Raw genomic sequence first — 17,731 nt, 5'->3', positions numbered from 1 at the left:
AAAAAGACAGTAGGACTAGGGGGCACAGCCTCAAGATAAAGGGGAGGCGGTTTAGAACGGAGTTGAGGAGGAACTTCTTCACTCAAAGGGTGGTGAATCTCTGGAATTCTCTGCCCGTTGAAGTGGTGGAGGCTGCCTCGCTAAATATTTTTAAGAAGCGGGTTGATGGGTTCTTGATAAGAGAGGGGATTAAGGGTTATGGGGAGAGGGCGGGAAAGTGGAACTGAGCCACAACAGATCAGCCATGATCTTATTGAATGGCGGGGCAGGCTCGAAGGGCTAGATGGCCTACTCCTGCTCCTATTTCTTATGTTCTTATATACCACTGCCTCCCCTATGACAGATTTTTGCCCACTCAACTTACCTATATCCGTCTGCAGCCTCCTTATATCTTCTTCTCATCTCTCCTTCTCTGGAGATCCTCAGTCTCACAGTGCCAGTTTTCAGCCAATTCAATTTATTCCGCGTGGTATCAAGAAACAGCTGATGACACTGGTTATTGCAAAGGCTATGGGCCCTGATAACATTCTGGCAATAGTTATTGAAGACGTGTACTCTAGCACCATTCCAGTACAGCTACAACACTAGCATCTACCCAGCAATGTAAAAAATTGGCCAAATGTGCCCTGTCCACAAAAATCCAGGGTAAAGCCAACCCGGACAATTACTGCCTCATCAATCTATTCTTGACTTGCAACTAAGTGATGGAAAATGTCATCAACAGTGCTATCCAGCATCACTCAGTAATAACTTGCTCACGAATGCTCAGTTTGGGTTCCACCAGGGTCATTCAACTCCTAATCTCATTACATTCTTGGTCCAATCACAGACAAAAGAGCTAAACTCATGAGGTGAGATGTGAGCGGCAGCCTTAACCATCAAGACGGTGTTTGACTAAATGAGACATCCTGAGCAAATCTGGAGTCAATGGAAATCAAGGAGAAAATACTGCGGTGGTTGGAGTCGTACTTAGCACAAAGGAAGATGGTTGTGGTGGTTGGAGGTCAATCATCTCAGTCCCAGGACATCACTGCAGGAGTTCCTCACAGTTGTTCCCTCGGCCCAAACATCATCAGCGGCTTCATCAATGAACCTCCCTTCTTCACAAGATCAGAAGTGGGGATATTTGCCGATGATAGAAAATGTTCAGTTCCATCGGCAACTCTTCGATAGTTAAGCAATCCATGACCATATGCAACAAGACCTGGACAACATTGAAGCTTGGGCTGATTAGTGGCAAGTAACTATACAAGTGCCAGGTAATGGTCATCTCCAACAAGAATGCATCCAAATAAATTCTCCTTGAGATTCAATGGCATTACCATCTTTGAATTTCACACTAACAACATCCTGGGGTTACCATTGAAGAGAAACTGAACCGGACCAGCTATATAAAAACAAGAACAGGTCAAAGGCAGGGAATTCTGCGAAGAATAACTCATCTCCTGACTCCCCAATCTATAAGACACAAGTCAGGAGCATGATGAAATATTCTCCACTTGCAACTCTAACAGCACTTATGAAGCTTGACAACATACAGGACAAAGTAGCTTCCTTTATTGACACTCAGTCCACCATCTTCAAAGCTCACTCCCTTCACCACCAGCACACAAATGACAGAAGTGAGAAGTGTATAGCATCGACAAGATGCACTGCAGCAACTCACCAAGGCTCCTTCAACAGCACCTTCTAAACCTCTGCTACCTAGAAGGACAAGGGTAGATCATCCATGGGAATGGCACCACCTGCAATTCCCCATGAAGCCATATCTTGACTTGGAAATATATCATCGTTCCTTCACTGTCGCTGGATCAAATGTCTAGAAATCCTTCCCTCGCAACACCTTGGGTGTATTTACACCACATGGACTTCAGCAGTTCAAGAAAACAGCTCACCACCACCTTCTCAAGGGCCATAAAGCATGGGCAATAAATGTTTGCCTCACCAGCAACGCTCACTCATCCTCTGTCTTGCATTAAATATTTCTCTCAATAGGTACTACAAACATTACATAGAATTTTAAGAGCTCCTACGATCACTGGATTTTAATTGTTTATAATTTAAACAGAGAAAAACCTGATGTGAGTAACAGGAGTTATGTGTTTTGTTCATTTAAATGTTTCTGGAGTAAATCTAGATATTTAATGAGGCTTCTAGAAGAAGTGGGCATGCATGTCTCAGCTAGCCAATAATCAATATATCAAGCAACTGCATGGTGGAAAGAAGACCACTCTCAATTCCTTCACACCAGTTGCATTGTCTGTTTCCTGATACACAGGATCAGGGAATGAGTTCTACCTAAGAATGATGAACACTGATTATTGACACTTTTCAAAGCATGAACACATAATCATGGAATTCAACAGCTAAAAACCAATAAATGTTCCATAATAACATTATCAAATTTCAGTCCCAGTAAATCAGTGATCCTGATGATGCATTGTGCATTTGATGGCATGATGTCCCTTTTGTTATTAATCACATCCTATTTGGGGAGTGAAACAGGTGATCCACAAGTACGGCAAGTTGTACACTGGTTGTTTTTAATCTTAAAAAAATGTGACACTTAAACATGTACAGATTTTGTGTGTGCTAGTTCCATTTGAGACTGGGTCATATCCAGGGACAACTTGATCAGTGGAATCACATGGCAGATGAGTGTTTTGAAAGGGTAGCTTTCTATTTAAAATGGGAAATATTAGACACCAGAAAAACATTACTCTTAGTGCTTCTTCACATTTACCCAAAATAGTTAACAAATACTTCTAAATCTCAGACATCGACTTCCTGAAATAAAGTGATGTCGTTCCTCCAAAAACAACAAGAATAAATGCATTAAAACTCATTTTGTGCACTTGTAATGAATTTAATCTTATTTTGTAGGATATACAACTTAGTTGTCACAACTAGAAAGGAATTTGGGTGTAAAAGGCCTTTAACTTCAAACTACGAGGTGGATAAGTGTTTCTGAAGTGATAACACAGGGACCTGGTTATCTTCTTTAAACTGCTGATAATGGTTTGGTTGAGAATTAAATCTAAGTACACATTTCTCAAAAGAGAGTTTGTTTTTACTTTAACTGTTAGCTCAGTGGGCAGACTAATCAAATGAGGGACTAATAACTTCAGAATGAGCATCACAATATTATAGGATCCTCCACTTAAGAGCAGGGAAGTTATGTTGGAGGTGTACAAAACTTTGGTTAGGCCACAGTTGGAATACTGTGTGTAATTCTGGTCACTTCATCATGGGAAGAATGTGGTTGCACTGGGGAGAGTGCAGAGGAGATTCACCAGGATGTCGCCTGGCATAGAGCATTTGAGCTCTGAAGAAAGGCTGGATAGGTTCGGGTTGTTTTCTTTACAGCAGAGAAGGCCGAGAGGGGACCTGATTGATATGTATGAGATGGTGAAGGACATGAAAGAGTGGATAAGGAGCAGTTGTTCCCCTTAGTTGAAAGGTCAATAACAAGGAAACATAATTTTAAGGTGAGGAGCAGTTGATTTAGAGGGGATTTAAGGAAACATTTTTCACCCAGAGGATGGTGGAAATCTGGAATGCAGTGCCTGGGTGTGTGGTAGAGGCAGAAAACCTCACAGCCTTTAAATAGTATACAGACCAGCACTTGAAATGTCATAACATTCAAGGATATGGGCTGAGTGTTGGAAAGTGGGATAAGTGCAGATTTTTTGACAGTGCAGACTCAATACACTGAAGGGCCTGAAATACCAGCATGGATTTCTAAGGGGAAATCATGTTTAACTTACTTGCTCCAATTTTATAAGAGGTAATGGAAAGGATTGATGAGACTAATGCTGTCAATGTGGTGCATATGGACCTTCTGATGACTTTTGATACAGTGCAACAGAGACTTGAGAATAATTACAGCTCATGGAATAAAACTAAAGTTTAAAGATTAGTGTTACAAGTAGGCTTACATTAACGTTGCAATGAAGTTATTATGAAAATCCTCTAGATGCCACAGATACACTCAGGGACAATTTAACATGGCCAATGCACCTAATCAGCATGTCTTTCGGACTGAGGGGGGAAACCGGAGCACCCGGAGGAAATCCATGCAGACACGGGGAGAACATGCAGACTTTGCACAGACAACGACCCAAGCCGGGAATCAAACCCTGGTCCTTGGCGCTGTGTGGCAGCAGTGCTAATCACTGCGCCACCGTGCTGCCAGTAACAACTTGGATACAAAATTAGCTGAGTGGCAGGAAATAGACAGTCATTGTCAATTAATATTTTTCAGGCTGGAGGAAGGTTTGTAGGTTTATGGATAATGATGCCATTCCTTTTTTGAGCCTCAATGTACCCTGCTTCCTCCATTCTCAGATGGTATTTGGAAATCTGTAAAAATAATTCCTGAGGTTGTTGTAACTTCCAAGCTTTTACGTTCAATGCCCCATTTCTAAAACCTAGAATGCCGTGCATTCTGTTAACACTCTCTCAACCTGTCCTGCCTACCTTCAATAGTTTATGCATATATACACAAGTACCTCTACTCCCACAACCTCTTCAGCATTGTACCATTTATTGAAGATGGCCATTGCCTGGCACTTGTGTGGCATGAATGTTACTTGCCAGTTAGCTCAATTATGAATGTTATCCAGGTCTTGCTGCACATGGGCGCAGTCAGCCTCAATATCTTAGGAGTCTTGAATAGTACTGAACATTGTGCCAGCATCCACGAAGAACCCCATTTCTGACTTTATGATGGGGCAAGTCATTGATGGCGCAGCTGAAGATTGTTTATCCTGGGCACTACCCTGAGGAACTCATGCAGAGAAGACCTGGCATTGGGATCACAAGCATCTTTCTTGGTACTAGGTACGAATGCAATCTGTGGGGAGTATTCACTTCCGATTGATCAAGTTTTGCTAGGCTGTTTGATGCCATACTCAGTCAAATGCAGTCAAAGGGCAGTCACTCTCACCTCATCTCACCTTCCTTAAGTTAAGCTCTTTTTTCCATGTTTGGACGAAGGCTGTAATGAGGTCAGGAGCCTTGTGGTTTAATAGAATAAAAACCTTGATGTCCTGCCTTTCACCTTCCTTTTTATGGCATAAATTGCTATTAATTGTTTTCAGATGATGGCTGTTAGGTGTCAGATACATTTTAAGATCAGTAATAGAAGTTTCATATCAGGTTAATGCAGAATTTAGAAGTTATACAGACACAATGACCTTGCATCTAAATTTCAAACTTCTGCTTGTTGCACCAAGTTCTCACTGGAGACATTAAATCAGTTCTGGACTTCTTCCGATTGCATTTTTAAAATCATTGTGCAGAACAAAACTCTATTACAAGTCATGTAAGATTCCATTTGGAATTAGATTAAGTATAGGGGAAGCTGAATGATAATGAATGGGATGCTTTCTGGGGATTTTGGCTTTGGCATATGAAGATGCAATTTGGCAGTAGATTAATTAACTTTAAAAAGAATATCTGGAAGTTCTAAATCCTAACTCACCATACACCTTTGAGATCAGTTTTCATTTGATGTCAACCAGCTTTACAAAACCTAAAAGTAATCAAGTATGAATGTCTTCTGCCGTTCCACTTATAGATAACAGAACGATGGGAAGTAATATCATTGACAAATTGTCACTAAATACAGTTTGTGGTCTCCACACTTACTGGTTAGGGGGAGGAGAGGGCAGAATATTGGTGATAATTTATGTAATGGAAATTTTGGCTATATTCCCGATTATTGGAGCCAAAGGTTTTGGATGGTTGTTAGTTACAAATAATGAACATCTCATGTTATTCAGATTTTCAATTCACTAAAAGCCTGCTGCTGAACCACAAGCTATAATCTAGCACTATAAAATATTCCCAACAGGATTGAAATAATTATATATTGCATAAAACAGCTTTACAGACCTGCATTTGTCTACATAATAACAGGCACTACTTCAAAGTAAATGAATTGTATATGAAATGCTTTGAGGTAGGAGTGATATATTAACGCCCTATATAAACACATCTTTTAATGTTTTACACTAAATTAACACTGTTGTGGAATTAAATGTACCCTGAAATGAATCATTTAACTTGCATACATATTTAGCACTTAATTAAAAAAATTGTGAACTTTCTGCAGAAGATGGATGCCTTGCCAGGAGGGTGGTTGAGGCAAAACACGGGGCTGATTTAAGAAACAGCTAGATGCTGTGAAGGCAAAAGGGCTTGTATTCATGGAGAAAAGGATTCAAATCAGATAAAAGGTCTTCTTGGTTCAATCTCACCTTGTGACCTCTTTGAGCAACTATTTGTTGTGTCAGCAGTGGCAGAGTTGCTTCTGAGTCTCTGGGTTCAAGCGCTAGAATACAAAAATGATAGCTGATACTCCAGTGCAGTACTGAGCATGTCATCTTTTGCACATGTTAAGCCTAGGTTCCATCTGCCTATTCTTGTGGATCTACAAGATGCCATGTCACTGAAGAAGAGCAGGAGAGTCACTCCCGGTGCCCTGGCCAATAGCTATCTCTCAATCAACACCTCAAAAAGTAGATTATTTGGTCTGTATCACATTAGATGCCATGTTTCCTGAAACAGTGACTATGTGCATCGCTAGCTGGAAACAGCTTGGACATGAAAAGCACGATACAAATGCAAGACTTTTTGTTATTTTCTGTAAAAGCACTACAGTAGTTGGAAGTCTGAAATAGTACAGGAACTTTGCAGCTCACAGGACATGAACATGTTCATTTATGTACATGCTATAACATACATTGCAGCCTACCTTGATTATTTTAGATGAATCTAAACTGAGAAACTAATTTTGAACACTTGAACTCAGTTTTATTTTGTTAGACAACTAAATCAACAAAGTTGTGTTTCCACAGCTACAGGAGATTAATGACAGGTTGGTGAGATCATGCGACATGGATATAGATGGATTCTTTTCTGAAATTGATCAGTCACTGGCTACAAGCAGAAGACTGCTTGAACAATTTGAGAGGCAACATCTTCACATTATATCTGAAGAGGAGTGGGAGCAAATACAGATAAAGGTTAGTGAGAAATCACATTTCTCCAGCAATGTAATTTAAAACTATATTTTAAAACCAGCCTCCCATCCATTGACTGTCTCTAGTTACACTACCTCAGCAAAGCAGCCAGCTTAATTAAGCACCCCAGACATAATCTCTTCCACCACCTTCCGTTGGGAAAAAGCTACAAAAGTCTGAGGTCACGTACCAACCAACTCAAGACAGCTTCTTCCCTGCTGCATCAGACTTTTGAATGAACCTACCTTGCATTAAGTTGATCTTTCTCTGCATCCTAGCTGACTGTAACAATACATTCTGCACTCTCGTTTCCTTCTCTATGAATGGTATGCTTTGTTTATATAGCACACAAGAAACAATACTTTTCACTGTACACTAGTACATATGACAATAAGAAATCAAATCAAATCAACATGGACGTGCACAAACTTTGAAATTCAGGAAGGTGATTTATCTTCTCTTTCATGTCCAAAGACTGCACTGTTTTGGGGCCCCAAGAAGTGTGTTAAAAAAAAAAGATGCAGGCACCCATCATGCCTGGTTGTTATATATTTTTGCATTCTTTTCATACATTTTCTGGATCACCCAAAGATTTCCTGGTAATCATAACATCAGGTAATTTTCTTTGTTCTTTCATGAATAGGGTGGGAATAAAGGGATAGGGTCCCCGGAAGGGTCCAGGGTTTTAGTTCAGACAGGCAGCTTGGTTGGTGCTGGCAAAGGACTTGTTCCTGTGCTGTAATTTTCTTTTGTTCTAAATTTATATAATTTCTGCATGCACATGAACAGGTAACTGGGGAAATGTTTGCTTTGATCTGTATTCTGATGAAAGGTCCTGAAACAGTTGGCACGGTGGCACAGTGTTTGGCAGTACTACCTCACAGCACCAGAACCCAGGTTCAATTCCTGCCTTGGGTCACTGTGCAAACCCCACACAGACATTCTCCCCATGTCTGCATGGGTTTCCTCCAGGTACTCCGGTTTCCTCCCACAATCCAAAGATGTGCGGGTTAGGTCGATTGGCCATGCTAAATTGTCCCTTAGTGACAGGGATTAACAGGGTAAATACCTGGGGGTTACAGGGATAGTGCTGGGTGGGATTGTGGTTGGTGCAGACTTGATTGACTGAATAGCCTCCTTCTGCACTGTAGGGATTCTGTGGGAACTGACCCGAAATGTTAACTCTAGTCTGTCTACACCAATGTCTGACCTGCTGAGTTCGTGCAGCATCTTCTATTTTCACTTCAGATTCCCAACTTTTGCAGGGGAAGAGATTGCATAGGGATATTGTCACTGGACTAGTAATCCAGAGACTGGAATCTGGAATGAACCATCTAATGATGACCCTTGAAACCACTGCCATAAAAATCAATCTGGTTCACCAGTGCGCTCAAGGGAAGGAAATCTGCCATCCTTGGTCTGGCCTGCATGTGCCTCCAGACCCAGTAAAAAGTCTGACAACACCAGGTTTAAGTCCAACCGATTTATTTGATAGTAAACTCACAAGCTTTCGGGGTTTGTCCCTTCGTCAGGTGAATGGAGAGTTCTGGCCTCAGACAGAGCATATAAAGCACAGACAGTTTACGGATTACTGATTAGAATGTGAATCTTTACACCTAACCTGCTGTTCAAGTCCTAAAGTGGCCGACAATGTGAGTGGAAGGAGCACTGATCACAGGTTAGAGATGTGTATTGTCTCCAGACAGTACAGCAAGTGAGGTTTTTCAAACCCAGGCAAGTCATGGCGGTTACAGATAGTGCAACATGAACCCAAGATCCCTGTTGAAACCGTCCTCATGTGTGCGGAACTTGGCTATCAGTATCTGCTCAGCGACTCTGCGCTGTCGTGTGTCGTGAAGGCCACCTTGGAGAGTCTGCCAAGCAGATGAGAAAAAGAAACTACACCACCTACATGCACACCAAGAACAGGAAACTTGAAAAACTCGGCATCACCGCCAGCAACAACCAAGCCTCCCCGGCACCACAGTAGAAAACAGCACTACCACAGGGAGGTCCACTGTCAACTTGTCGGACTACACACTTCAACCAGATGAAATCAAAGTTCTTAGCCGAGGGCTCAATTTCTGCCCCACCACCGAAATGGACCCCATCAGTCTCACAGCAGACACAGAGGAATTCATCAGGTGAATGAGGCTGCAGGAGTTTTTCCACAAACCCCAAGAGGCCAACAGCGTACACAATGAGACAGCCAATGAACCAGAACAGCCGACAGAGAGATCCACAGTGCAGCAACCTAAGAGGAGGGAGTCCAACTGGACTCCTCCGGAAGGCCGCTGCCCTCGACTGGACTTGTATGCCCAAACCATCAGGAGGTGCGTTAACACCAGATTCATCAGCCGCACTCACAAGACAGCCCCGAACATCACCCAAGCACAACGCAACGCCATCCACGCTCTCAAGACCAACCGCAACATTGTCATCAAACCACCAAAGGAGGGGCCATCGTCATACTGAACAGAACAGATTACTGTAAAGAAGTATACCGACAACTAAACAATGAGGAACGTTACAGTTACCCACAGATCCGACCAAAGAACACACTCGTCAACTCAACAATCTGATCAAGACCTTTGATCCGGACCTTCAGAGCACCCTCCCTGCTCTCATTCCACATACTCCCTGCGTTGGAGATCTCTATGCCTCCCAAAGGAACACAAGGCAAACACACCCGGCCATCCCATCGTGTCAGGCAACTCTGTGAGAGAACCTCTCTGGCTACATCGAGGGCATCCTGAAACCCATTGTACAAAGAACCCCCAGCTTTTGTCGCAACACTATGGACTTCCTACAGAAACTCAGCACACATGGAGCAGTTGAACCAGGGACACTCCTCGTCACAATGGACGTCTTGGCGCTCTACACCAACATCCCCCACAACGATGGCATTGCTGCGACTGCCTCAATACTCAATGCCGACAACTGCCAGTTTCCAGATGCAATTTTACAACTCATCCACTTTATCCTGGACCACAATGTCTTCACCTTCAACAACCAATTTTTCATCCAGACACACGGAACAGCCATGGGGACCAAATTCGCACCTCAATATGCCAACATCTTCATGCACAGGTTCGAACAAGACTTCTTCACCGCACAGGGCCTTCAACCGATGCTATACACTGGATACATCGATGACATTTTCTTCCTTTGGCCTCAAGGTGAACAATCACTGAAACATGATATCAAGAAGTTCCATCCCACCATCTGACTCACCATGGACTATTCCCCAGAATCAGCTGCATTCTTGGGCACACACATCTCCATCAAGGACGGTCACCTCAGCATCTCACTGTACCGCAAGCCCACAGACAATCTCACAATGCTCTACTTCTCCAGCTTCCATCCTAAACATGTTAAAGAAGCCATCCCCTATGGACAAGCCCTCCGTATACACAGGATTTGCTCAGATGAGAAGGATCGTGACAGACACCTCTAGACGCTGAAAGATGCCCTCATAGGAACAGAATATGGTGCTCGACTCATAGATCGACAGTTCCAATGCGCCACAGCAAAAAACCGCACCAATCTCCTCAGAAGACAAACACGGGACACAGTGGACAGAGTACCCTTCGTCATCCAGTACTTCCCCAGAGCGGAGAAGCTACAACATCTTCTCCGGAGTCTTCAACATATCATTGATGAAGACGAACATCTCGCCAGGGCCATCCCCACTCCCCCACTTCTTGCTTTCAGACAACCACGCAACCTCAAACAGACCATTGTTTGCAGCAAACTACCCAGCCTTCAGGAGAACAGTGACCACAATACCACACAACCCTGCCACAGCAACCTCTGCAAGACATGCTGGATCATCGACATGGATGACATCATCACATGTGAGAATACCATCCACCAGGTAACGGTAAATACTCTTGCAACTCGGCCAACGTTGTCTACCTGATACGTTGCAAGAAAGGATGTCCCGAAGCATGATACGTTGGGGAGACCATGCAGACGCTACGACAACGGATGAATGAACATCGCTCGACAATCACCAGGCAAGACTGTTCCCTTCCTGTTGGCGAACACTTCAGTGGTCATGGGCATTCAGCCTCTGATCTTCGGGTAAGCATTCTCCAAGGCAGCCTTCACGACACACAACAGCGCAGAGTCGCTGAGCAGAGACTGATAGCCAAGTTTCGCACACAAGGACGGTCTCAACAGAGATCTTGGGTTCATGTCGCACTATCTGTAACCCCCGTGACTTGCCTGGGTTTGCAAAATCTCACTTATTGTACTGTCTGGAGACAATACACATCTCTTTAACCTGTGATCAGTGTTCCTTCCACTCACATTGTCGGCCACTTTAGGACTTGAACAGCAGGTTAAGTGTAAAGATTTGCATTCTAATCAGTAATCTGTAAACTGTCTGTGCTTTATACGCTCTGTCGGAGGCCAGAACTCTCCATTAACCTGACGAAGGGACAAACCCCGAAAGCTTGCGAGTTTACTATCAAATAAATCGGTTGGACTTAAACCTGGTGTTGTCAGACTTTTTACTGTGTTTACCCCAGTCCAACACCAGCATATCCACATCATGGCCTCCAGACCCACAGCAGGACAGCAGCATTTTGCCGCACGGACAGTGCAGCAATGAGCAATGACCCAGCCAGTGACACCCACATCCCATGAAAGAACACGCATCCTTCTTATGAATAATTTATTTATAAATTAAACAGGTCATTCTTTATCAATTCAAATTTTTAACAGCTTCATTATGATTATTTACCACACATGCTGAACACTGATGTTGCCATGATAACCCATTGCCAACAAAACACAAAAAAACCCATTTGGATAGTGCAAAATATCATTTGATCCCATGTATGTAGATTTAAATAAATTAGGCCTTTATATTTGTTTTTTCACTCAAATGTCAGGATCTGAAATACTCCACCAGAAAAGGTGGAGGAAATTGATTTCAGAGATAATTTTAAAAAGGGAGTTGGACAGATTCTTGAGTAAGAACAATCTATAGGGTTACAGACAAAAAGCTGGGTTGGAGGACTAAGCACGACTGCTCGTCCAAAGAGCCAGCTCAGGCATGGCAGGCAAAACGGCCTCCCTCTGGGTCGTAATTTTCCATGATGCTGGCTTTTCTAACAAAATTAATGCAATTCCTGTGCTCCATTATTTGCCACTGGAAAATAAATTATATTATTTGCTATAAATTGTTAATGTTGATTCAAGCGGGGGTATGTAAAGAGTTTGGTACATGTTAGAAAATCATAGTACGCAAGACCTTAAGGTGACACTATAAGTTAACAAAATTACAACAACTGTCTAGTACTTCTGCATAAATTTTACAGGGTAAACATCTAAAGAAACTAAGGAATTTAATGCTAACATATGCAGAGTGTAATTTCAAGGCCTTTGTTGTTTTAACATTACAGACTATTTTGGAATATCGAATAAACCGATTTACTGAAAATTCCTCATTATTACTCATGATGGTAATCTTCACTCTTTGTTCTCTTGTTAAATATGTGTTCTTTTAATTTTCCTCAGGCGATCCTAAGGGAGGTATTTGATTGTCCCATTTGTATCACTCCTCTGGATCACTGGAGCAACACGGTGTGCCATGCTGCTGATAAAGAACCTAATGGAAGAGAAAAACGTAGTCCGCCTCTGCGGCGGACAGTGCTGTTGTCTTGCTCACACACTTTCCACTACACTTGCTTGAAAGCCTTTGAGGACTTCTCTGAGGGAGAGAAGCACATTTGTCCATTATGCAGGTCAACCTACGAAAAGAAGATTTTATAAATAATAAAACAAACTTTCATCCCTGCTGTTCGGAACAAATACTTCGGAAGTGGAGTATTTTAAATTATTTAACATTTAAATAAAAGCCTCTCGTTCTGCTTTGTTACATTTTATGTGACAGGATATTATTCATATGTGAATTGCCTGTCATAAGCCCTTGTTACCCAGTAGCCACCCATGGGTTTGTCATGATGACTCAAGTGTTGATAGTTCAGCCTATTGCCACTAAATGAACGCATTATCCTTTCTGCCACTGGGCATTGACCTGCTTGATAATACTATGCATGATTGCACAGCAGCTAGATGTTGAGAAAGCGGAACTCCTTTTGGGTGCAATACACCTCAGATGCCATCACCTAAAGCGATATACAAGCAATGGTACCCTTCACCAAGGGGAGGGCTGTAATCCTTGCAATGCTGTGTGCTCATTCTGTCTGCTTCTCCCTGGCACTTGAGAATGAAACGTAATCAACTCCTTCAGAGTCTCATGTGACTTCTCTTATATAAGGGCTGTGTTGAAATTATCATCTATTCCAGGCAGGCAGCAGTGACATGTATAAAGGGTTATGGCCAATCAACTTCACAGCCTCTGGAAATGTCACTTGCACGCTGCTTGGAAGCTGCAGACCTATAGCAGGTGACAGATTTCTATGAGGACATCCTTGGTGAAGGGGGGACATCTGTTCTTTGGGGGAATTGCTTCCTGAAGTCTCTAGATAATATAGCCTTCAGCTGACAGCCCATCTTCTCCACCAAATTCTCCTGCCTTCCTCTTCGAGCAGTTTGTTCTGCTCACAGTCACTTCTGTTTATTCTCGCCATTATGCCCTAGTCCAAGAGGATTGCAGAGTACTGTACACAAACATTGGACGAAAGTGGATTGTGCGAAAGCCTTGAAGTCCGACCTCATCTGTCATTGTCAGGAACGGTAGCAAAATGTGAACATAATCCAGAGACCCAGCCTAAAGTTCCAGACAGATCAAATCCCACCACATTGGAATTTAAACACAATTAATGAATATATCCAGAGTAAAAAGCTAATGTCAGTAACTATAATCAAAAAATAACTTTTTAGAACTATCTGGTTCATTAATGTCCTGGATTACCCAGTCTGGCCTATTGGTGACTTGAGATCCACAGGGATGTGGTTAACTCAACTGCCCAGAAAGTCACTCAGTTGTACCAAACTGCTATAGAAAAGTCAAAGATAAATAAAGCTGAACAGACTGTCCATCTCTGACCAAAACACAAGAAATAGCACAACCACAATCTGCCCAAACAACCCTGGGAACTTGTGTCAAAACTGGGGGAGTAGTCCCAAGACTAGTCAAGTAACAACAACCTGACAGTCTTTTTCACCAAATCATATCTTACAGCAAATGATCCAGATTCCATCAACATGTTGACCTAATCTCAGCATGGACCCAGAGACAACAGCACAGTGGTATTCAGTTGAGATGGGAAATTTTAACATTGACCTTGAACCCCACGAAGTCTCATAATATCACGTCAAATAGACAGGGAAACCTCCTGCTGATCATCTACCATCCTCCCTCAGCTAATGTTGAGCACCTCAATGTGAAGCACTGAGGCTAGCAAGGGCACAGAATGTACTGTGGGTAGGGCACTCAATACTACTCCAAGAGTAGCTAACTGAACTGCCCAAGCTCTGAAGGAAATAACTACCAGACTGGGTCTGCAGCAGGTATCAGAGAACCAAGAGGGGAATAGCCTTTATGAACTCAACCTGAACTATCTACCTTTAGCAAAAGTATCTGTCCATGGCACTATTAGTTGGAGTGATCACCACAGTTTCAGTGGAGACCAAGTCCTGTCTTCACACTGAGGAAACACAATCATGTTTGTGTTAAATGAGACTGATTCAGAATAGATCTCTCAGCTCAAAACTGAGCACATTCCCCTCACTTAACCATACCAGAGGATCAACCCTGGTTCAATGAATGTAGGAGAGCATGCAAGTAACAGCACCAGACATCCCCAAAAATAAGTGACAATCCTGGTGAAGCTAAAGCATAGAAATATATGCACGCTAGACTACAGAAGCAGCATGCTATAGACCAGCGGTCTCCAATCTGGATGCGGCCCAGATGTGGCCTGCGGGCTGTAGTTTGGAGACCCCTGCTACAGATAGAGCCAAGTGATTCTACAACCAAAGAATTAGATCAAAGCTTGGCACTTCTGTCATATCTACTTAAGAATGGTGGTGGACAGATAAATAACTAATGAGAGGTAAAATTTCCACAAACATCCCCATTCTCAATGAGGTTATAGTCCATCATGACAGTGCAAAAAAACACCGAAGCATCTACAACCATCTTCAGCCAGAAGCACCACATGAATGGTCCATCTCAACCTCTTCAGTTCCTCCACATTGCAGATACTATTTAGCCAATTCAATTCACTCCATGTGATATCAAGAATGCACTGGATACAGCAAAGGGCTTGGAGCCTGATAACACCCCGGCATCAATTACACGCTCCAGAGATAGCCGTGCTGTTCTAGTACAGCCAGAACACTGGCATCTACTTAGTGACGTGAAAAATTCCCCAGGTATTTTGTGTTCACAGAAAACAGAAGAAATGCAGTCCAGTCAATTACCCCATCAGTCTACTTTGAATTACACTTTCCAAACCTGTGATTGAAAGTGCTTTCAAGTGGCACTTACACAGCAGCAGACTGCTCATCAATACTCAGTTTAAGTTCCATTAAGGCTTCAGACCTTGATACAGTCTTGGTCCAAACACAGACAAAGGAGCTAAATTCCAGGGGTGAGTGACTGGCATAGAAATTAAGACACCATTTGACCAGGTTTGGCATTAAAATTGAAGTCAATGGGAATCAGGAGGAAAATTCTTGACTGGCTGGAGTCATTCCTAGCACAAAGAAAGATAGTTATGGTTGTTGGAGATCAATCATCTCAGTCCCAGGACATCAATCTGGAGTTTCTCATAGTGTCACAGATCTAACCTTCCTCAGTTGCTTCATCAATGATTTTCCCTTCAGCATAATGTCAGAACTGGGGATGTTCGCTGATGACTGCAATGTTCAATACCATTCATAACTGCTCAGATACTGAAGCAGTCTATGCTAATATGCAGACGGTCAATATTCAGGCTTGGGCTAATAATGGCACGTAACATTCATGCCTTACAAAGTACCAGGCAATGACTATCTCAACAAAAGAGAATTAAATATCCTCCCCATTCCATTCAACCATATCTGAATCCTGAGCCATCAACATCCTGGAGTTTATCACTGATGAGAAACCTAACTGGACCAGCAAAGTAAATACTGTGGCTCTGTTCCAAGTTGGCATCCAAGTCTCACACCATCCTGACTTCAAACTATATTGCTGTTCCTTTGCGGTCACTGGATCAAAATCCTAGACCTTTTTTCTAACATTGCCTACATCACAGAAACTGCAGCAGTTCAATGTGACAGCACTTAGCACCTTCTCGAGGGCACTTCCAGATGGTAATGAATGCTGACCTTGCCAGCAAGGCTTATATCCCATGAATGGATAAACATAACTGCAGACCTCATTCCATTAATCCAAACAATGTGTACCCTGCCAACTGCAACAGGGTGTTAGCATGTCCACAGTTCCCCTCTTTAACCTACCCAGTAGCTGGCACATAAATCCATCTGGAAAGTACTGTTGCTCAGTTCTTATTTTTCCAATTTCGATCCCAGCTCCTTAAATTTCTTATCCAAGGCTGCATACAGTTAGTTTTAGAGCACTGATTCAACATGAATAATGACTTTTTTTTAAACTGCTGCTCCTCTCCCCAGAAGGATTTTTTCATCTGTTCCATTATGTATTTCACTCCAACAGGGAAGAAAAATACCATTTGGGGCTCCTGATCACATGTCCGAAAAGAAGGCCAGCTCCCCACGATTATAGAATCCTCCATTATTACTCATTCCCTATTGCAATCTCTATAGTGCTTCTCATCACTTACATCCTTGGCCACATTAGTCATTGTTACCATCGTATTGCTTGGACGAACCTCCTCAGTCATGTTGCTACTCACTTCTTATATTGGCCATCTAGATTGCAGGTCTTGTCATCCACTACTTCATTATTTTTCCATTAATATGCCTGTAACTGTCTTGCATCTTACTTCTGGAGAATAACAAAAAAAACACACATCCTCTCCAATAGTGGTGTGAGACAATATGACGATTGAACGTGGAAATGCTCTTCCTCCAGATGGAATTTTCCAACAAGGTGCAAATTGGTTGCCATTGGATTCCTAACAGCCTAACAATCACATTCCCCATGCATTGATAAGAGTTGCCTAACCATCATTGCAATGATGCTATCATAGATAATCATAGAATCCACAGTGCAGAAGGAGGCCATTCAGCCCATCAAGTCTGCACCGATCATAATCATAATGGTGACTAGTGGGGTGCCCCAGGGGTCGGTGCTGGGGCCTCAGCTATTTACCATTTATATAGATGATCTGGAGGAGGGAACCGAGTGTAGGGTGTCGAAATTTGCTGATGACACCAAGATTGGGGGAAAGGCAAATTGTGCGGAGGGTGTGGAGAGTCTGCAGAAGGATCTAGATAGGCTGGGCAAATGGGCCAGGAAATGGCAAATGGAATTTAATGTTGGCAAGTGTGAGGTGGTCCACTTTGGTAGGAAGAATGGTAGGAAGGACTATTACTTACGTGGCGAAAAACTGCAGCAGGCGACGGTGCAGAGGGACCTCGGGGTCCTTGTGCATGAGTCGCAAAAACCCAGCTTGCAGGTGCAGCAGGTGGTCAGGAAGGCAAATGGGATGCTGGCCTTCATAGCGAGGGGGATTGAATATAAAAGTAGGGAGGTCTTGCTGCAGCTGTATAGGGCATTGGTGAGGCCGCAGCTGGAGTACTGTGTGCAGTTTTGG

The 17,731-nt window shown here is 42.8% G+C and overlaps 1 protein-coding gene across 1 annotated transcript in view; it reads left to right on the top strand.

The window, feature by feature from the left end:
- rnf32 (ring finger protein 32) overlaps positions 1-12,838 on the top strand; it is a 50,180-nt gene extending 37,342 nt beyond the window's left edge. The window contains exons 9-10 of the mRNA XM_080217504.1: positions 6,864-7,031; positions 12,558-12,838. Of these exons, the coding sequence (XP_080073630.1) occupies positions 6,864-7,031; positions 12,558-12,812 (423 nt within the window). The 3' untranslated portion in view covers positions 12,813-12,838. The remainder of the gene's footprint in view (positions 1-6,863; positions 7,032-12,557) is intronic.
- Positions 12,839-17,731: the final 4,893 nt, after the last annotated feature.

Source organism: Carcharhinus amblyrhynchos, chromosome 2, assembly GCF_965287045.1.
Source record: "Carcharhinus amblyrhynchos chromosome 2, sCarAmb.v2.hapA, whole genome shotgun sequence".
Classification (NCBI taxonomy): Eukaryota; Metazoa; Chordata; class Chondrichthyes; order Carcharhiniformes; family Carcharhinidae; genus Carcharhinus; species Carcharhinus amblyrhynchos.
The sequence above is the reverse complement of the archived record's forward strand: the minus strand, read 5'-3'. Positions and strand labels throughout refer to the sequence as shown.